The 23089-nt window shown below is 39.3% G+C and overlaps 1 protein-coding gene across 3 annotated transcripts in view; it reads right to left on the bottom strand.

Annotated features, from left to right (window-relative positions):
• Positions 1–20911, bottom strand: part of LOC134347808 (neuronal PAS domain-containing protein 3) — a 1099666-nt gene extending 1078755 nt beyond the window's left edge. The window contains exons 1-2 of one of the 3 annotated variants that reach the window (XM_063050259.1): positions 20298–20911; positions 16591–16629 (exon numbers count right to left, since the gene is read on the bottom strand). In XM_063050259.1, the coding sequence (XP_062906329.1) occupies positions 16591–16629; positions 20298–20449 (191 nt within the window). In that variant the 5' untranslated portion in view covers positions 20450–20911. Of the gene's footprint in view, positions 1–16590; positions 16630–17565; positions 17699–20297 lie in introns of those variants that run through there. The other 2 variants (XM_063050267.1, XM_063050274.1) reach the window with 2 other exon arrangements.
• Positions 20912–23089: the final 2178 nt, after the last annotated feature.

The raw sequence follows: 23089 nt of genomic DNA on the forward strand, positions 1-23089 counted from the left end.
AGGCAGTAAGTCAGCAATCCACTAAATTAACTAAGTGAATAGAAACTTGGCCAATATTGTGCACTGAACAGAAGAGAATTGGCATCATTGTCAAGCTGCAGCATAGCTAAACTTGCTTGTCTGTTCAGTACTTGCTAGACCTGACCATCACTACTGCATGAATAGCTCATGGTACTTGACCCTGCTTAGTGATCACTTCTTACCTCAAGTTGCAGGAGGCAGTTAGTTGGGTGACTGTCAAGAGAAGGAATGGGAGGGAGAATAGGCAGTTAGCGCAGAGCATCCCTGTGGCCATTCCCCTCAATAATAAGTATACCGTTTTGGATACTGTTGTGGGAGATGACCTCCCAGGGGAATGCCACAGAGATCAGGTTACTGGCACTGAGCATGGGTCTGTGTTGCAGAAGGGAAAGGGGGGGGAAAGAGAAGAGTGGTATCAGAAGTCAGAGGAATAGACTAGAGATTCTGTGGACATGAACGGGACACCCAGATGGTACATTGCCAGGGTCAGGGACATCGCGGATCACGTCCATAGCATTTTGGAGTGGGTGGGAGAGCAGCCAGACGTCTTGGTACATACTGGTACCAGTGACATAGGATGGAAAAGCAAAGAGGTCTTGAATCATTGAGATCTCTTCTGGGGGAGGTATGGCCTGGACAAAAGGGACGGGTTACACCTGAACCCAAAAGGGACCAACATTCTCGCGAGCAGGTTTGTTAGAGCTGTTGGGGAGGGTTTAAACTAATTTGGCAGGAGGAGGGGAACCAGAGTGAAGGGACTCAGGATAGGACAGATGGTAAAAAAGCAAAGACAGCGTGCACTCAGACTGTCAAGAAGCGCAGGCAGATAATAGGATAAAATTGCAGCCAGCAGGGTGAGTATCAGTGCATTAGGGATGCAGAATCAAAAAGGGTCACAACTACAGTATTCAAAGTATTATATCTCAATGCACGGAGTATAAGAGATAAGGTGGATGATCTTGTTGCACTTGATTGTTGGGTATGATGTTATGGCCATCACCGGATCATAGCTGAAGGATGGTTGTAGTTGGGAGCCGAATATCCAAGGTTACACATTGTATCGGAGGGATAGGGAAGCAGGCAGAGGGGGTGGCGTGGTTCTGATGGTAAATAATGGCATCAAATCATTAGAAAGATTTGACATAGGATCGGAAGATGTTGAATTCTTGTCGGTTGATTTAAGAAACTGCAAGGGTAAAAGGACCCTGATGGCAGTTATATACAAGCAATACTACATCTGTGGCTGACAAGGTAGGTAAAAGCAAAAGAGAAGGCATATATCAAAGCAAAAATTAGCAGGAAGATAGAGGATTGGGAAGTTTTTAAAAACCTACAGAAAGCAACTATAAGAATCATTAGGAGGGAAGAGATGAAATATGAAAGCAAAATAGCAAACAATATCAAGGTGGACAAAAAAAGCTTTTTCAAGTATATAAGAAATAAAAAAGAGATGAGAGTATAGATACAGGACTGCTAGAAAATGAGACCGGAGAAATAATAACAGGCGGCGAGGAGATGGTAGATGAACTAAATGAGTATTTTGCGTCAGTCTTCATTGTGGAAGACACTAGCAGTGTGCCAGGTGTTGAAGGGTGTGAGGGAAGAGAAGTGAGTGCAGTTAATATTACAAGTGAGAAAGTGCTCAAAAAGCTGAAAGACCAAAAGGTACATAAATCAGCAGATGAACTGCACCACAGGGTTCTGAAAAAGGTAGCAGCAGAGATTGTGAAAGCATTAGTAATGATCTTTCAAGAATCATTTGACTCTGGCATGGTTCCGGAGGACCGGAAAATTGCAAATGTCACTCCACTCTTTAAGAAGGGAGTCAGCAAAAAGGAAATTATAGACCAGTTCGCTTGATCTCAGTGGTTGCGAAGATATTGGTGTCAATTGTTAAGGGTGAGGTTATGGTGTACTTGGTGACACAGGACAAGATAGGACAAAGTTAGCATGGTTTCCTTAAGGGAAAATCTTGCCTGATGAACCTGTTGGAATTCGTTGAGGAGATTACAAGTAAAATAGATAAAGGGGATGCAGTGGGTGTTGTATATTTGGATTTGCAGAAGGCTTTTGACAAGGTGCCACACATGAGGCTGCTTACCAAGTTAAGAGCCTACAGCATTACAAGAAAGTTACTAGCATGGTTAGAGCATTGGTTGATCAGTAGGAGGCAGCAGGTAGGAATAAAAGGATCCCTTTTTGGTTGGCTTCCAGTGACTAGTGGTGTTCTGCAAGGGTCGGTGTTGGGACCACTTCTTTTTATGCTGTAGATGATGGACTAGATGGCTTTGTTGCCAAGTTTGCAGATGATACAAAGATTGCTAGAGTGGCAGGTAGTGTTGAGGAAACAGAAAGGCTGCAGAAGAACTTAGATAGATGAGGAGAATGAGAAAGAAGGTGGCTAATGAAATACAATGCTGGAAAGTGCATGCTCATGCACTTTGGTAGAAGAAACAAATACGCAGATTATTTTCTAAACGGGGAGAAAATCCAAAAATCTGAGATGCAAAGGGACACGGGAGTCCTTGCACAAAATACCCTAAAGGTTAATTTATAGGTTGAGTCAGTAGGTAAGGAAGGCAAATGCAATGTTAGCATTCGTTTCACGAGGTCTAGAGTACAAGAGCAGGGATGTGATGCTGAGGCTTTATAAGGCACTGTTGAGGCCTCACCTCGAGTACTGTGAACAGTTTTGGGTTCCTTATTTAAGAAAATAAAATGTGCTGGCATTGGAGAGGGTTCAGAAGAGGTTCACAAGGATGATTCCAAGAATGAAATTGTTATCATATGAGGAACATTTGATGGCTCTGGGCCTGTACTCACTGGAACTTAGAAGGATGAGGGGGGATCGCATTGAAACCTTTTTTTGTAGCAGGATCCTCTTTTGAGCAGTATGGGTGGAAGTCAGGAACAAGAAGGGAGCAGTTACTCTACTGGGGGTATTCTATAGGCCCCCTGGTAACAGCAGAGATACAGAGGAGCAGATTGGGAGGCAGATTTTGGAAAGGTGCAAAAATAACAGGGTTGTTATCATGGGTGACTTTAACTTCCCTAATATTGATTGGCACCTGTTTAGTTCCCAGGGTTTAGATGGGGCAGAGTTTGTTAAGTGTGTCCAGGACAGATTCCTGTCACGGTATGTGGACAGGCCGACTAGGGGGAATGCCATACTAGATCTAATACTAGGTAATGAACCAGGTCAGGCCACAGATCTCTCAGTGGGTGAGCATCTGGGGAACAGTGACCACCGCTCCCTGGCCTTGAGCATTATCATGGAAAAGGATAGAATCAGAGAGGACAGGAAAATTTTTTAATTGGGGAAGGGCAAATTATGAGGCTATAAGGCTAGAACTTGTGGGTGTGAACTGGGATGATGTTTTTGCAGGGAAATGTACTATGGACATGTGGTCGATGTTTAAAGATCTCTTGCGGGATGTTAGGGATAAATTTGTCCCAGTGAGGAAGATAAAGAATGGTAGGGTGAAGGAACCATGGGTGACAAGTGAGGTGGAAAATCTAGTCAGGTGGAAGAAGGCAGCATACATGAGGTTTAGGAAGCAGGGATCAGATGTGTCTATTGAGGAATATAGGGAAGCAAGAAAGGAGCTTAAGAAGGAGCTGAGAAGAGCAAGAAGGGGGCATGAGAAGGCCTTGGCGAGTAGGGTAAAGGAAAACCCCAAGGCATTCTTCAATTATCTGAAGAAAAAAAGGATGACAGGAGTGAAGGTAGGACCGATTAGAGATAAAGGTGGGAAGATGTGCCTGGAGGCAGTGGAAATGAGTGAGGTCCTCAATGAATACTTCTCTTCAGTATTCACCAATGAGAGGGAACTTGATGATAGTGAGGACAATATGAGTGAGGTTAATGTTCTGGAGCATGTTGATATTAAGGGAGAGGAGGTGTTGGAGTTGTTAAAATACATTAGGACGGATAAGTCCCCGGGGCCTGACGGAATATTCCCCAGGCTGCTCCACGAGGCGAGGGAAGAGATTGCTGAGCCTCTGGCTAGGATCTTTATGTCCTCGTTGTCCATGGGAATGGGACCAGAGGATTGGAGGGAGGCGAATGTTGTCCCCTTGTTCAAAAAAGGTAGTAGGGATAGTACGGGTAATTATAGACCAGTGAGCCTTACGTCTGTGGTGGGAAAGCTGTTGGAAAAGATTCTTAGAGATAGGATCTATAGGCATTTAGAGAATCATGGTCTGATCAGGGACAGTCAGCATGGCTTTGTGAAGGGCAGATCGTGTCTATCAAGCCTGATAGAGTTCTTTGAGGAGGTGACCAGGCATATAGATGAGGGTAGTGCAGTGAATGTGATCTATATGGATTTTAGTAAGGCATTTAACAAAGTTCCACATGGTAGGCTTATTCAGAAAGTCAGAAGTCGTGGGATCCAGGGAAGTTTGGCCAGGTGGATTCAGAATTGGCTTGCCTGCAGAAGGCAGAGGGTCATGGTGGAGGGAGTACATTCAGATTGGAGGATTGTGACTAGTGGTGTCCCACAAGGATCTGTTCTGGGACCTCTACTTTTCGTGATTTTTATTAACGACCTGGATGTGGGGGTAGAAGGGTGGGTTGGCAAGTTTGCAGATGACACAAAGGTTGGTGGGTGTTGTAGATAGTGTAGAGGATTGTCAAAGATTGCAGAGAGACATTGACAGGATGCAGAAGTGGGCTGACAAGTGGCAGATGGAGTTCAACCCGAAGAAGTGTGAGGTGGTACACTTTGGAAGGACAAACTCCAAGGCAGAGTACAAAGTAAGTGGCAGGATACTTGGTAGTGTGGAAGAGCAGAGGGATCTGAAGGTACCTGTCCACAGATCCCTGAAAGTTGCCTCACAGGTGGATAGGGTAGTTAAGAAAGCTTATGGGGTGTTAGCTTTCATAAGTCGAGGGATAGAGTTTAAGAGTCGCAATGTAATGATGCAGCTCTATAAAACTCTGGTTAGGCCACACTTGGAGTACTATGTCCAGTTCTGGTCGCCTCACTATAGGAAGGATGTGGAAGCATTGGAAAGGGTACAGAGGAGATTTACCAGGATGCTGCCTGGTTTAGAGAGTATGCATTATGATCAGAGATTAAGGGAGCTAGGGCTTTAATCTTTGGAGAGGATGATGATGAGAGGAGATATGATAGAGGTGTACAAGATAATTACAGGAATAGATAGAGTGGATAGCCAGTGCCTCTTTCCCAGGGCACCACTGCTCAATACAAGAGGACATAGTTTTAAGGTAAGGGGTGCGAATTTCAAGGGGGATATTAGAGGAAGGTTTTTTACTCAGAGAGTGGTTGGTGCATGGAATGCACTGCCTGAGTCAGTGGTGGAGGCAGATACACTAGTGAAGTTTAAGAGACTACTAGACAGGTATATGGAGGAATTTAAGGTGGGGGGTTATATGGGAGGCAGGGTTTGATGGTCGGTACAACAATGTGGGCCGAAGGCCCTGTACTGTGCTGTACTATTCTATGTTCTATGTACATGCCGACTCTCTTCAATCATCAATTCCTTTAACTTCTAATTCCATTAACTGCACCATCCTTGATTTCAAACTGGTGGTGCAATTACTAGAATTTATCAAAGACAGTGGACTCCCCTACTCTGGAGAAAAGAGTATTGCCTCTCATAATTTTAATGGTTCATCAGTTTCACGTTCCATTGCTCAAAACACTGAGTTTTCTTATCTGACTCTTACAAAAAAATGTGACTAGTGACATCTGAAATTTCCTTACCTATTATATTTAATACACCAATTCAATAGACTACAGTCAGTGTTCATATGGGCTCCTCTACAATGAGGAAGTCAAAAGCAGACTGAGTGAATACTTCGTAGAACACTTCCACACTGACTACAAAACTGACCCTGTCACTTTATTTCTCCATAAACTCCCACTGCAACATTTGTATATTAGTTCTGCTACACTGCTTCAACAAAGCCTGATGAGAATTTCAGGAACAGTATTTAATCTAGCATGTTTAGCATAGCTTTAAGGACTTGGTGATTTCAAGAAACTGTCTATTTCAATCTTTCATCTCGCATGTCCACCATTCGGGTTAGATTAGTTTATATATACCAAGGTGCAATGAAATTCCTTGCTCTCATGGTTTATAGATTAAATAGTATGTGTGGCAATAATGAATAAAACAATAAATACAACAACATGCACAAAATGTTGGAATATTGCAAAAATTGCCAACTGAAGTAGTGCAAAAAAAACTAAGATGACAATAGCAGATTAACCAACAGGTAGAGTTTAAGAGTATAATCATGTGGCAGTACTGCCAAGAAGAGTGTGTGAAAGAGGTAATTGGTGCAGAAGTCTGACAGCAGTGGGGAAAAAGCTGTTCTTAAGTTTGGGCATCCAAGCTTTCAAGCTTCTGTATCTTCTCTCAAAAGGTGGAAGAGCATAAAAAATAACTAGGGTGACAAACATCCTTGATAATACTACAAGCCTTCCTAATTACAAGTGACAAGCTTGTAATTTTAAGGGCTATATTTACTATTCCCTACAGCTTTGGTCTGTCAAGAGCAGAGCAGTTACCACACCATGCTGATGTAAACCCATCAGAACACTTTCTATTGTTCATCTGTAAAAGTTTGAGAGGATTCTCTTGAACATTCTGAATCTTTACAGACACCCCATATGCTGATGTGCTTTCTGATCACCGCATCAGTGCAAAGAAACAAGGTGAAGTTCCTGGTGATATGGATGCTAAGGAACTTAAAGCCATCGAATATCTCTACAGCATCTCCACTAATGAAGCCAGGATTTGTGTTCACCACCACCCCCTGCCCATTGCCAACCCCATTTTCTGAGGCCACCAACCAAATTGCTGTTGTTAAGGTTTATAATTTCCTTCCTATGCTCCATCTCATTGTTGTTGATTCAGCCAATAAAAGTGTCATATAATCAGCGAACTTTAAAATCAAGTTTGCACTGTAGCTGGTCACACAGTCATGCATATATAGGAATTAGAGCAGGAGACTGAGCACCAGTATTGAGGGTCAGGGCTAATGAAACATTATGACCAATTCTAACCAAGTGAGGCTTGCTCGTCAGGAAGTCTTGAAGCCAATTGCAGGTGAGATCTCAAGAGCAAAGTCGAGGAATTTAGAAATCAGTTTATTGGGTACTATAGTAGTGAAATCTGAGCTGTATTCAACAAATAGCATCCTGATTTAGACATTTTTATTGTTTAGGCAACCCAGGATGGAATATAACATAAGGGAGATGCCATCTTCCAAAGAGCTATACACAAACAAGGAGTCGTCGAGATTGTCTCGAAGACAGGTGTTGATGTGGGCCATTGCCAATCTTTCAAAACATTTCATTATGGACAATGGTAAAGCTACTAGTTGGCAGTAATTGAGATAAGACACTTTACTTTTCTTGCAGACTGGAATGATGGAAATTTTCCTTAAGTAGGTAGGGACAGTAGACTGTTGAGGTAAAAAGATGAAAGGCTGACAGTGAGAGTGAAAATAGCTGCCGTTTGATTGGTACACTATTTCAGAATCCCTCCAGGAACTCCATCTGAGCTGGCCGTTTTCTGAGAGTTTATTCTCATGAAAGCAAATATATATCTTGTGCAACTTAAGATGTATGGGACAAATGCTTCTTTGAAAATTTACTTCATTTCTAAATTTTCCCTGTTCTATTGAACAACCAGAAAAATTGAAATCTGAAATATCTATCTCTCTCCACAGATACTGCCTGGCTTACTAAGTATTCTAACAAATTCTATTTTAAAATTTTGTAAGGTTTTTAAAGCAGTTAAGTAATATGTTACATTACAAACAGAAAAAACTGGAAATGTTGGCACTGCTCTATTAGATCAATGGAACTACACGTTTTTTAATCCTAAAATCAACACAATGGACCACAGCACTTCTTTCTGTGCTTTTGAGAGGTGGAACTCATGGGCACTGCATAATATGGGGTGGCTAACATTTAAGCTAACTACATTTTACTGTGTTAAGGCAAGTTACAAGAAACACTATTTCATTAGACTCAGAATATGAATCAGATTTATTAACAGTATAATACAAAATTGTATTGCTGCCACAATACTGTGCAAATACATAACAAATATGATAAATTACAAAATAAATAAATAGTGCAGGGAAAGAGAATATTGAGGTAGTGTTTATGAATCATTCAGAAATCTGATGGTGAATGGCGAAGAGACATTTCTCAATCACTATGGATCTTCAAGGTCTTGTACTTCCTGTGTGATGGGAACAATGAGAAGAGTGTCCTACTGAACATGCTTTATCATTTGTACAGTTTGATTGAGGCACTTCAGGACAGAACTGGATCTGCAGCTGTGGCCTGCAGCCATCAACACATCCCAAACAGAATGACTCAGTGGCTCTGGCCACAGCCATCAGCTTCTGAACTGGCTTCATTTGCCTCAGCAGCTAATGACTGTGGAATCACTTTTGGGGCCTCTGACGTTTGATGTTTAATGTCTTGTGTGTTATCTGTTTGCTTTTTTGTAGCTTGTGCGATTTGTTATTTTTCGCAGGTTTGATGGCCTTGTTTTGTGAGTTTTTCTTTAAACAGGTTCTATGGTTTGTAGCTGCCTGCAAGAAAATTAATCTCACGGTTGTATACTGAATATATACTTTGATAGTAAGTGTACTTTGAACTTACAGTGAGGGTACTTACAAACGGATGCCATCTTGTTGACGTACCACCTATTGAAGAAGTCCTTGATAGCAAGGAGGTTTGTGCCCATAATGGAGCTGGCTAAATCTAAAGTCCTTTGCAGTTTCTTGCAAACTTGTGCATTGGAGGCTACATACCAATCTATAATGCAACCGGCGAGAATGTTCTCAACTGTACTTCTATAGAAATTGGCAAGAGTCTGAATGAAACCAAATTACATTTTTAAGCATGGTATTCTGGGATTTTTAAGCAATGTTTTGTAATACATTTTTGATTGCATATTTCTATGTAGATGACATTGCATTTTTCTTTATGTACATAATATGTTCCTTTACATTATCTCCTAGGTCCCTTAGATATATGAAGATCTCATGCAGCCCTTAGCAAATTGCTGGGGGGGGGGTGGGGGGAGAAGAATTTGTGGTTTGTGGGTGGCAAGTATAAAATGACAGTTTGCCATAAGATAAAAGGACTGAGGACCACCAGAAGGAAAGTTGTAAAATTGTACAGAATTGGAAGGGCAGTGAATTCTAAGATATTATGTGGAAAATGGGGGGATTGCATATGGTATGAATAAATCCAGTCACAATCCAGGACTAACAGTTGTCTCAGGATCTAAAAGAAACAGATCAAAAAAACCAGAAAGTAAGTACACAAGCATCAAACGGAGTTGAAAAAGGCCCACATAGGGGAGCATGAATACCCAGGAAAAAAAACAGGTGACCACAGAATGTATAAATACTCACAGAATAATTCTGTACAGAAACAAGCCCTTCTACTCATCATGCCAATACTCGCCATCAAACACTATGTGAATGTAAAGGTGACTGAATTAAAAGGCTCTGTGAGGCCGAACAGCTCAATTCGTCATTACTGAAAAGGCAGTAGTATTGTTGTCAGGCAGATTTTGAAAAATTTTGAGAAGGTATAAGGTTTTCCAAAAAAAAGGGAAGTAATTTTAGTCATAGCACAGCACAGAAACAGACTATTCTCCCTATCTAATCTATGCCGAGCCATTTAAACTGCCTTCTTCCATTTACCTTAACTGGGACCACAGCGCTCCATACTCCTACTATCCATGTAACTATCCAAACTTCATTCAAGTGTTGAAATCGAGCTTACATGCACCACTCCAATGCAGCTCCTTCCGCACTCTCAAGATCCTGAGTGACGAAGTTTCCCATCATGTTCCCCTTAAACTTTTCACCTTTCACCCTTAACCCATGACCTCCAGTTGTAGTCCTACCCAACCTCAGTGGAAAAAGCCTGCTTGCATTTATCTTATCTATACCCCTCATAATGTTGTATACCTTTATCAAATCTCCTCCCAATCATCTACATTCCAAGGAATAAATTCCTATCCTATTCAATCTTTCCATGTAACTCAGGTCCTCCAGACCTGGCAACATCCTTGTAATTTTTCTCTGTACTCTTTCAACCTTATTTACATCTTTCCTGGAGGTAGGTGACCAAAACTGCACACACTACTCCAAATTAAGCCTCACCAATCTCTTATGCAGCTTCAATAACATCCCATCTCCTGAACTCATACTTTGATTTATAAAGGCAAATGTGCCAAAAAAACTTTATCATCCTATCAAACTGTGACGCCACTTTCAATGAATTACGGACCTGCATTCCCAGATCCCTTTGTTCTACTGCAGTCCTCAGTGCCCTACTGATTTGGTCCTACCAAAGTGCAACACCTCGCACACATCTGCATTAAATTCCATCTGCAATTTTCCAGCTGGCCGATATCCCACTGCAAGCCATGATAGTCTTCCTCACTGTCCACTTAAATGTTGGTGGCATCCGCAAATTTGCTGATCCAGTTAACCACATTACCATCCAAATCTTTGATACAGACGACAAACAACAACAACACTGATCCCGACAGCACTCCATTAATCACAGGCATCCAGTCAGGGAGGCAATCATCTACTACCACTCTCTGGCTTCTCTCACAAAGCCAATATCTAATCCAATTTACTACTTTATCTTGAATACCGAGGGACTGAATCTTCTTGACCAACCTCCATGCGGAACCTTGTTAAATTCCTTGCTAATGTCCATGTAGACAACATCCATTGCATTGCTTTCATCACCTTTCGGGTAACCTCCTCAAAAAATTCTACAAGTTTGGTTAGACACAACCTACCACACACGAAGTCATGCCCACTGTCCTTAATCAGTCCATGTCCATCCAAATACTCGTATATCCGGTCCCTTGGAATACCATCAATAACTTCCACTACAGATGTCAGGCTCACTGACCTATAATTTCCTGGTTAATTTTTAGAGCCTTTCCAAACAGTTTTCATAGAATCTATCCTTCATGAGTTTCACAACATTTGTACAACTAGACTGGAAGTGGCTGAACAAACTTCTACCATATTTGGTAATAACAACAGTTTAACAGCGGGAACAGCCAGTTCACAGCTTATCAGAAAAGGAGATTTTTAATGTATACAAGAACGAGTAAGGGCAGCAGATAACTCCAGATTGTTGGACCAGGCCTAACTATGACAGGAGAAACAGGAGAAATCTGAAACAGTTAACTGAATCTTAGAATATGAGTCAGGCAGCAGCATGAGAATATTTTGCACTTGTAGAAAGGTCCAGTTTTACCACTATGCAAGAGAATGGTATAATGAGAAAAATCTAACTTGAAAAAAAAGTTTGAAAGACCAAAGAAATTTAACAGTGACAGAGAAGTGTGTTGTGCAAGAAGAGAGTAGAAAAAGCACAAGAACAGAAATCAGCCATTCAGTCCTTCAAACCAATTCCACCTTTCAGTTCGAGCACAAATATTTGGTGTATCTTCGTTTATTGGCTTTTTTTAATCCTTTCATATATTTAAAGAATATAAATTACCAATTTCAATGTCTCAGCCTCACCAGAGTCCAGTAACTTTTGGGTGAAAAGATATTCATTCTTGAATAATCTAGTGCTAATTTCAAAGTTATATAACATTCTTTGGCACCCTTCATCCAGGCCCTGGACAAACAAGTAGTCTGCAATAGTCTTGAAGTTCTTCAATTATAAGCCTGTAATCTTCTATATTTGATGGCAAATAAAACCTTCCCATGCAACCTTTTCTCAGAACCATTGTGGCCCAGCATATTCCTGGTGAATCTACAATCACTCCTCCAAGGCTATGTACTCTTTCCATGATGCACAGTCTACAACTGAACATAAGACAAATGTCATCTCAATTTGACGAAAGAGCTATAAAAATATTCCAGCTTTTCTCAACTTGCAAATAACAGTGTTTACAGCTCAAGTTGTTTAACTGCAAATTCAATTAGGCATCTGAGATGACAATGAAAAACAAACTTTCTCTTTAACTTTTAAAGATCAAGAAAATGAGAAAGGCGGAGAAGAACAGAGTAAATGCACCAAATCAAGTATAGAAAGATAAATACTGAGAGAGAAAAGCAATTTAATTGAGAAAGATCATTAAGGGAGGAAACGAAAAAATGTAAAGATCTCATGCGCTGAAAATCTACAATTTAGCATTGAGACTGCAGTTTCAATCTATTCTTTTCCAGGCTGTAAAGATTAACAGTTATTGAAAGTACATAATATCGCCAATGTAAATCCATGCATTTTTTATCTTAATCTTCTGTAATAAGTTTAATTAGTTATCAATTTTTAAAAAAGATTCAAAGGGAAATAGATAGTGTTAACACTTCCATAAGACCAACGAAGATATGGCACAAATTCTTCAACAAGTTTTGATGATTTGAAAATCATAGGGCTTTTATTCCATGTTACAAATACCAGCTCAATGCTATTTTTCAGCCAGTTTATTCTAACTTAATATCTACTTATAAGAGATGAATTAATGTTACTAACAATTAATCCAAACTGCAATAAATTTCATTACTTGTCAAAAATAGCCCATATCCAGCCCTTCTATTATAATTACTACCAGAGTTGGCTATACAGTGAGTTAAATTAGTTCCTGTTTACCAATATAAATCAAGATTCATTTACATAAAAAAGACACTGTCAACTTAATTCCCAAACGCTAATTGCCCAAATGTTTCAGATGCTAATACTACGAAGGGTGATTGATAAGTTCATAGCCTAAGGTAGGAGGAGTCAATTTTAGAAAACCTAGCACATTTATTTATCAACGTAGTCCCCTCCTACATTTGCACACTTAGTCCAGTGGTCGTGGAGCATACGGATCTTGGATCTCCAGAAAGTGCCCACAGCAGAGGTGATTGATAAGTTTGTGGCCTAAGGTAGAAGGAGATGAGTTATACAGCTCTCGTTACATGCACACGCAGTTCAACTCTTTGAGTGATTAGTTTGAAGTTAATAACTCATCTCCTTCTACCTTAGGCCACAAACTTATCAATCACCCCTGCTGTGGGCACTTTCTGGAGGTCCAAGATCCGTATGCTCCACGACCACTGGACTAAGTGTGTAAATGTAGGAGGGGACTATGTTGAAAAATAAATGTGCTAGGTTTTCTAAAATTGACTCCTTCTACCTTAGGCCACAAACTTATCAATCACCCCTCATATACATTTCAAAACTTATGAAAGAGTTGAAAACAAAGTATCTGTTCCTGTGAAAATGGAAAGCTCTATAATCTATCTCCCATAGGATTTCAGGAGGACAGGAAGATGGCAATAATACATGCAGGAGAAAAGATTGCAGCACAAGGGTATCTCAGTAAGAAAGAAAGGAAAAACTATGAAATGTTCAGCATGTAAAAACAAAATAATGAGGGTATCAGCAAGCACTGCAAAACCAATAAAATAAACTAATGTCATTTTTGTTCTGTTGCATATTGTTTAGTAATTTCCTATGCATATTATTACCTCACAATGATTGTGGAATACTTGGAGAAACAAAGCAAATCACAATCATATTTTCCATAGATAACTAGAAAATTATTTAACAAATGTCCAACTCTGACTAGGCTGAGCATCCTTATATGAAATGTTTGGGGCCGGAAGTATATCGGATTTCAGATTTCTTTGGATTTTGGAATATTTGCATCTATATACCATACCTTGGGAAGGGAACTCAAGTCCAAACACAAAATCCATTTACATTACATACGCAGCTTATACATATACTCTGAAGGTAGTAATATAATATTTTGATAATTTTGTGCAAGAACCAGTAATGTGTACATTGAACCATCAGAAAGCTATCACTACTCGACCACCCAGGTGGACAGTCAGTGGCTATTTGGCATCGCCATCATTTCCAACTCCGAATTTATGTGTGACCTTTGTCTTACACTTGTTCATCACATAAGTTCTGATGCAGCTGTTAAGCACGTTAGACTTTCAACAGCGATGATCTTGGCAAACTTGTCATAAATTTCTCTGTTGCTTTATAATCAGAAAATACTTTATCACCACAAACCTTAAAAATTTAATGCCACGCCTTTTCTTAAATTTCTGCAACCACCCTGAATATTCATAATTACCTTCAATTTTCAGTTTGTCATGATAGATCTTTGCTTGTTTCATGACCAGCATAGCATTAGTGGCATGTGTTCACTCCGATACTAATGAATCCACTCCTTCAATACATAATCAAGTTCTTGATATTTCACTTTACGCACCATCTTTCTATATCTCATTAAATTCTGTTCATTACATATGTGAGGTCACTTCTCAGAATTGCCTGTGGTGCGCAGAGAAGTGCACATCATCTGGGAACCTTCCCAGCATCTTCTGCAATTTTCTATTTGTGACATCATGTCAACATTCAAAAATGTTTTGGATTTCGGAAGTTTTCAGACTTTGGAATTTCAGTTAAGGGATGCTCAACCTGTATTTACTTTTTATTTTAATCTTACTTCGTTGAATTTGTTGTACTGAAACACCTAAGTGATTGTTTTTACTGTTTATTGCAAAAGTTTGCACGATTTTTTACGATATTCATAACACTTCTATTAATTTAACCTTCCCTTTCCCACTACACAATACTTACTTCTTGCAACTCACAACCCTTCCAATGTGCTGCTCTTAATCCATCAACTACAGATACAAGAGACAGTTGAATTATTAAGAACAAAAATTACCAAAATGTTTTCCTTAAAGTGCACAATTTCTGCATAGGACCTCTCTGATATAGCTGTACGAGTAAAGGGATCTTCTGCTGATATATACTAATTGGTACATGTTTATTTCAAATTAAGGAAAAATACTTTGTACATCAATTTAAACATCAAAGATAATAACCACATCTGATGTTTTCTGCTAAAGAATTAATAATCACAGGAAACAAATCTATATTTTAGTTTAGATTCAGGTTAAGTACCAGACTGGCAACACTTTCTCTAATACATTTAACTAGAATATTAAAAATGTAATAAAAATGACAAAAGGTTTAAATAAATGTGGCAATTCTCTTCCAAAGAATCTGATATTTATTTGTATGTTATTTTAAAACTTTTCTATTATTATATTGTATACTTCCATAGAACAAAACATAATGTAGCACTCTCATTGTTCCTTATCTTCACATGGAACTTCATTGATCTTTCAATGAGTGCTGTGTTGTGTTATAAAGTTATAGTTACAAGTTTCCTGTTTTTGTGATGCAAAGTATAAACAAGGCCATAAAACGAATGTCCTGGGCCTTGAGTTCTTCTTGATTCTGTTACTGTAAATGTTTTCATGAAAAAAATGTCAAAAAGCAACAAGCAATAATTAAACTACAAGAAGCATCCAGTGTTCAAAAATTAAAATATCATATTATACTGCAACTTTATGATTTAAAGCCTTAATACTGTTGAGTGGAACAACAATCGTGGATAACAATTAAAGAGTAAACTTAGATAAGATTGTGAGAAAACTCATGCTTCAATTACTATGCATGTCCTGTCCAACTATGATGAAGTCAAGAATTAAAAGTGAAAGCAAGCTCTTCAAAAATGTCAAATACATTACACAATTTAAACATTGAGGTAACACAGACCATAAATACATTTTATCACATTTTTTTCCCTGTGTGTAACAGGGCCAAATTGAAATACTGAACTACATGGCCAGTAACATTTCTGTGATACAGACCAGCCCATTTCATTTTGAATAATTACATCTTCTCAGCTCGATGAGCAGAATCATTTAAACCAGCTTTTAAAATGACAGCATCAGTGCAAAGAATATATTAAGAAGCATCAAATTAAATATATCCTCCTACAACTTATATCAAATTTTAAACCAAGTATTATTTAGTTCCACTCTCAAATTGTGCAGAATAACAAATCACACTCTTTGATTTACCATCTCAGAATACCAAATGGATACAGGTGATAAAGAAAGCACTTCAACCAAAGCTATGAAGTTTCTCCTCTAAATTAATTCCATCTTGAAGATTCCAGTCTCTGATAAATTTTCAGAATAGCATGAAAATATATTTCTGTGCTCTAGTCTGGAAGAATACCAAGGTTTTCTTGCTATAAATGCATTTACTATAATACTACCTCAGCAGAGGAAAAAAGGTACATTTAGAATAGGCTCCTTAAAGCTTTGTTGGTCTCAATATTGCATTAAATATAAGACAATTAAGTGAAATTTAAATATCAAACGAGCACAAAATAAATTTCTATTAACGTATCGATCACAATATGTTACCATTTTATTATCATAGATAAAATAATCTTTCTCAAGGACAAATCATCGTTTTTCATTCTATAGTGATTATCCTGAGTTTCAACCACATGTAGACTACAAGTTAAGCTAATTCCACAGAGATGTTTGACTTTCAATTTATGACGTCATAGCTGTTTTGAGCTAACGTTATCTAAAATTACGACTTTCAATCCAAGTCCACTCTAGTGATCTTATTTATCAATTTATTTCTATGATGCTTTTTATTTCTTAAACAAATCCTCCAATAACTAGACATTTCATACCTTGGCATGACTGAAGCTTGGTAGCAGAATGAAGGTCCTCTGAATAAAGCAGAAAAGATTAACAGAAAAACTTTAAGTTCTTCAGAAGATCTACTGCTAGTACATTGTATGACAATATTTGTATAATTGAATGAATAATCCACATCTACAACCCTTCTCTTGAAGCCAATCATTCTTCAGTTTTATATTTTATGTCTACTTCAGAATGAATTCAGTTAGTTAGTTATATCCATTTTAAATTAAAATTATATTAATTTGTCTTTCATTTAATTGTATTTAAGTTGGAAAATATGTACTTCAACTGCATATTTTGTGGGAACTTTTCCTTAACCTCGTATACTAGAATATAAAGAAATAGGAAGATAATTTGGAAAAGTTTATACTATTTAAATACTTGGTTGTTCATCTCTATCTTTAGATTAATTTCATTTATCAATCTTGTTTTTGTTTTAAACGTGTCTGCTTGCCTGTCCGTTAATTTTGCAGTTCGCAACTAATTTTTGTTTGTTTATATAAATATAGATGAACCTTCGCCTCAGACTGTCCTATTAAAAATAGCAAGCTCTTGTCAAAAAAACCTTATTTCCAGTTTGGCCTAGTGAGCACCGAGCCGTAGAGCAATGGTGGCCTCTCTGTACAGTGTCATAGGCCCTGTCTCTGCAATATAAATGAGGAGAACTGAGAAAATCAAAGAGTGCGCTTGCTTTCTTATACAAATTGAAGCGGAACAGGTAAAACTGTGAATAAGACAGTGGCTCTTTGCAAGGATGTGCCCTGCCGGTGACGGAAGAAAGGGGGGTGGTTACGAGCGGCTTTCACGGCCGGCCACTTACCCCGGCTTTTGGATAAAAGCGGGGGGAGGGGTGGAGAGGTCGTGGTGGCAGTCGGTAGCAGGCAGGTCAGAGCCAAACTCCTACCAAAGTAATATGGCATCCAAAAAAAACAGAATCACACCACAAAAACAACTGTCGTTACCGTTCACGTCTTGAAGGGTCGTGCTGGAAGCCTTGCTTGGTGGGCGCCATTTTTTCGTCAGCCGCTACTTTGCTTTTTTTGTTGTTTGATTTTTGTTTTGCTTTTTCTAGCTGCGGCCCGTTGGTGCAGTGAGAAAGACACGAATACTATTTGAGGAAAGCCATTTCAGAGTTACGGTTAAGTCCAGTCCAACTGTCTGGCTCCGGCACTACCAGCCATCAGAGAGAAGTGAGAAGCGCTGTGTACAGAGCACGAGTCGGGGCCAACCAGCATGCCAAGAAAAGTAAAAAGAGCCTTGGCTGCACCTCAAATAATCCGAAAAAGATTGCATGGCATTAAAGCTGCAAGTGCGGGCTCACAATCAGCGATGGGCATCATCACACCACTGTACTTTCCCGTTGAACCTCGGTTCCCATTGCGAGAGAAAGTCTTACTGGCTCTCCCCTTGCCTTTTCCCTCCCCGTCTTTCGTTCGCTCCCTTTCCCAGGGACACATACTGTAACTAGCGCAACTACGCCACTCACTTGCTGTTTCATTCACTTTATGGGGGAATAGCTAAGACCTGATACAATACCACCGCATATTCAAGGGATTTCATCAACCAAATTTAAAAGCTCCGTTTTTACTGTATAATATTCAAGCGATAAGTGGCATTTAAAATATCTTGCGTTTTATTTAGAAAAGTCATGTGTTCTTTCATAATAAAAGTCATATTCAGCCTAGAAATGTCACCCGAGCTTTTTGGCGTGCGTCTCTGCTATTATTGCTCGGTTCCAAAGGAATGTGTTATCATTATTAGTCTAGCTTGTCTTTCGTCTGTGATTTAAAAAAACAAATTGGAAGTACTAATAACTATTGTTGCTTCAAAAATATTGTTTTAAAGATGTTCTGCAACATGTTTGTTAACTTGCTTTGAGATCACCCTGACAACTACTATAAATCTATATGGGGAGTTTCATAACGCATTTCATGTAAATGTATTCAAGTATTAATATGAAGCGTTTTAGTTAGTGGCAAAGCCAGAAATATTCTTGCTATCGGCTAAAACGTATTCATGCAGATTGGGATTATTAGATGCATCCCATGGATCAATGTCGAACGGCTATTATTTTAAACTCTGATTTTCACAACGCTTAACAAGCGGCAGAAATCAGCTATCCATAACAAAACATAGAAGTAACTTCAATAATTGAACATCCGTAATGTTTGATTTCCAGTAATTTTTCCTTCAGCTACGACGCAAACTGTACGCAAGTGGGTGGGAATGTCGGTAGTGATGTAAAAGATTTGTCCAAGTTTTCTTAGATCCATTTTGATAAATATTGGCAAGTCGATTTATACTCAAATCCACCAAATTTTATTTTTGAAACATTAAAGTATATGTAATGTTTTAATATATGACAATTTTCTTCATTTTGTGAGCAGTGGAAGTTCATTTTAAGTCCTCTGTGGTATATTGTGGCTTGCTTTCATTGAGTACGAATTTTAAGGATGGTAAGCTTGTATGTGAAAGTTAGAGATTTTACATGTTATTGACAAAATCACTGTTGCTAAACTTTTTTATTTACCTTGTAATCGAATGTGTTGTTTGCTAATAAGAAATTAATTAACAATCGTAACCAAGTTTACATATTTTAACTTTCAGATACTAGTAATATAAAACAAAATGACAGTGTTGTGGACATAATTAAAATGTTTAAACCTATCTGCTAATATTAAACCCTTAAAAGTTGTCCAGAGAAGTCTGGTGTTCTGCGAATTTTTATAAACAAAACTTTTTAAAACATGCTTTTAAGCCATGATTGTAGGAACCAGTATTGTGCATTTGATAGTCATATTATTGCAATATTTGTTTGCCCACTGGCTAACTTGTAATTCCAATACGGTCACTAATGGATTTTAACACATTGTAATGAACACAAATCTGATGATGCATCGATAGTATTACATAGTTTATAGTAAAACTTCATTCCCCAAATGAAAAGAGATCAATTCCAGGATCTTCTGCGATCAACTCCGCGACCAAAAATCACAGGGAAAAGATCTTATGCAGAAAAAAAACGGTTTTCTTTGACAATAACAAATTTCTGGACGTGAGGGATATTCCCAGTATATTGGATTTCAAGTTAAAAGATTTTTTTTTGGCTTTTGATCAGAGTTCCTTGGATTTAAAACCAGCTGCTATTAAATATCGGCGTTACGTTAAATGTGACGGAGACCTACAAATCAGCTTGACCCAGATTTCTGGATTTACCAAATGGAGTGGAATTTATGATTTTGTTTTTGTTAGACCCTAACTTCCGCAATATTTGATGTGGTATATCTGCCCCATGTTTGTTTTCCCTGCGGTCAGTTGATGAAATGGGGCATATTTACGTATTACTTCAATTCTCCCTCTCCCGTCAGCAGAAATGTCCGTGCTTCCTCGGGCTGCCACTATCAACCGCCAGTTGCATAACCTGTTTCCACCACAGGTTGGAAGTAGTATGTTAGAATTAACTTTTATGCACTGTTTTTTTATATAGGAAACGTGACAATTTCATCACGGGTGATCGTGCAAATACATGATGTTTATTCCACCCACTCAGCTCGAAGGGGAACGGTAAATAGTTTTATATATATAAATAATAAAATGGGAAGATTGAAATGGACGTGTATTTTTAAAGCAGCCGAAGACTTACTGCATGCTTTGCAATGCTGACAATGTGAGAGGTTGTTTGAGAGACACTTACCGTTGCTGGTAAGATGTTAGCCCCACGTCCTGGGGTGTCCCATTAGCAGCGGCAGCAGCTCTTCCCACTCCAGGTGCTGCAGTAACCGCACCGCCTCCTCCACTAGTTGCTGCCGTTACTTGTACACTGAAATCCGGGAAAATTCTGATCATCCCCGTACTCGAATCGCCAACGACCAGCTCCACGGTTGCGGCTGACTTAACTGCGTTTTTTCCTCGAGCAGCAAATTGAACTTCAATCCCATTAGTGATAACTTCCACGCCGTGAGGGTGTGCTGCCCTTTTATCTTTTCGTTATTTATTTTCTATTTAACACTGCAGATGTCTAGTCGGCGTGAGTCAGCATGCTGATTCCTCTGGGGGGCGGGGGGCAAAGCAAGGAGGGACAGCAGGACGCTAGGGTTTACGGCTATTAAACTTGCTGCAATTTGCCCGGAGAAAGTGAAGACCAACTTGCCCCTAAACTGGAGACTAGCAATTCGCTGCTGGTTCGCTGGCACCCAACAGCAATTCTGGCGCGCGGTGCTCCGCAGCCAATCGCACGACTCGCCGGCTTTCGCGCCCTCCTCCTCCCGGGCAAGGTAGATTGGAGCGCGAGTCGCTCGCGCGCGCGCCTGTGCGCACAGTTTCCGACCGTTAGTCGAGGGGAGAGAAAGAGATCTCAGTTTGGATAAGGTGGCACGAGCTGTGCGGCGGGCGAAATTTGTTGCAAATCCTTTAAGGAAAGGTCGCTTCTCTCAAGCCTAGCCTGTCACTTTGACGCTACCCGAGTTTTATTTTACTCTCCAGTGCGAATTTTTTTATCAAACTATTTCAAAGCGTTTATGTGCACATCCCGATGGAGACAAAACAGAACTTGACCGATTTGCTGGAGATTAAGCTGTGCGCGTGCACTGAAGTAACATGCATCCTTGATGCCTTAACTTGCACCACCTGTGAGAGCCGATTCGGACAGTTGCTCGCACCAGTCTTTTTTAACCTAAATACTTGTTGGATGTCCCTGGAGGCCACAAAGTGGCTGCTAGGGATTTTGATTTAATTTTTCTCCGTTGATTAACATTGTCGGTGTAGATCGGTAACAATTTTTACGTGTTCCTTATTAAAGTGCAAGCCAACGTGAACAGAACGGTATAGTAGTCCCATTGGGGTTTATAACCGCTATAGAAATATAGAAGGAATGCGATTTAACTTTCCGTAGCTGGTTTATAGATTTGGAAATCAAACCATTAAAACAGAGCTACAGGAAAGGATGTCAGTGCCACGCGTCTCTGTGATCCCTGAATGGTTTCGTTACACTCTTTACCCTGCCACATCCTGACTGGCCCACTTCTCATATCCATCACCCATTCAATACATCTTTCTTACCTCATCTGGTTCCTCATCACGTAAACCAACCGCGTCCCTTTAAGTCCAACCATTCTGACCGGTAACTATTACATAAAATTATGAGAGATCAGAATCAGTGTTATCATTGTCTTGCATGGCGTGAAATTTGTTATTTTAGTACTTATGTCAGAGTTTTCTTCCCAGAATAAAAATGTCAAATACTTGAGGACATGGCTTTAAGGTGGAGTGAGGGCGGTTAAAAGGAGATTTACGAGACACGTTTATTACACAGAGTGGTAGGTCCTGGAACGCGCTGTCAAAGGAGGTGGTAGATGCAGAAACGATAGTGCTGATTAATAAGCATTTAGACAGGCAGTATGGAAGGGAGTTGTGATCGCTGTCCAGGCACATGGATTAATTTCGACTCGGATGATGATATCGGAAGCTATTCCTTTACCGCACTGTTGCAAAAGTTTGGTGGCTATCACCGTACCAACCACTAACTTATCTGTTCTGACAGTGGCTCCTTTCTCTCCTTGTGGGCAACTGCAAGGTTGATGACCGCGATAAACAGATATGTTTTGCGCATCAAAACAATAATTCAGATGGCGGTATGCTTTGTTCCCCGAGGGAAATGAAACACACTTTCAGTAAAAGTACTCAAATCTCTGAAACTCTAAACGGCTTTCAGTCTTTAACTAAGCATTTACTAGGCTTTAGTTTAACACTCCGTTAATTTTGAGAGAAAAACGTGCTTCTATTTTTCAACACATTGTGTTTATGTGTAACGTAATAATGATTAGTCGGTATCGGTTATTTATCGAGTCTTCTTTAGGACTTGCATTAAAACAGTCGAAAAGATGCAAATATGCCAATCCGTGCAAAAAAAAGAGATGGGTAATCTGTGCCACTAGAAACAAGATATTTTGATTATTCCATAATGTTAGTACAAGAAAATGAAATTATACGTCCGTAAATATAATTGTTGATCTTTTGTCATCCGTTTAATCCATATGAATGTTATGTGTCTGAAAATATATTAGCACACTGGCAGACCGAAGGCAGACGAACGTTCAATAGGTTGGAGACCCCAGGCGAATAGGAAATAACGGTGTGTTTGCAGCATTAAAATTAATGACATTTTGGTTTGAGCTCCCGCAAGAATTGAAAGTAACGAAACACCCTGAATGATCGGTTACGGACGATGCACATGAAAGCATGCACCCTATAAACTTTTATTTCATTAATTTCTGTATTTTAAATCATTGTAAATTATCTTGGCGTTTTGACTAGATCTCCCAAAGCTTTGAATTTGTCTGGATTCGCAATAAAAGATGGGCTGACGATACGTATAGCGAGCGCAACACTGCAGGCTGCGAAAGTGCAAGAGCTTCGTCAAATCAGAATTTAAAATCTTAATTCAATTATTATCAGTGATTTGTAGCAGGAATTTTGTTCCATTAAGTA

This window comes from Mobula hypostoma, chromosome 1, assembly GCF_963921235.1.
Source record: "Mobula hypostoma chromosome 1, sMobHyp1.1, whole genome shotgun sequence".
NCBI lineage: Eukaryota > Metazoa > Chordata > Chondrichthyes > Myliobatiformes > Myliobatidae > Mobula > Mobula hypostoma.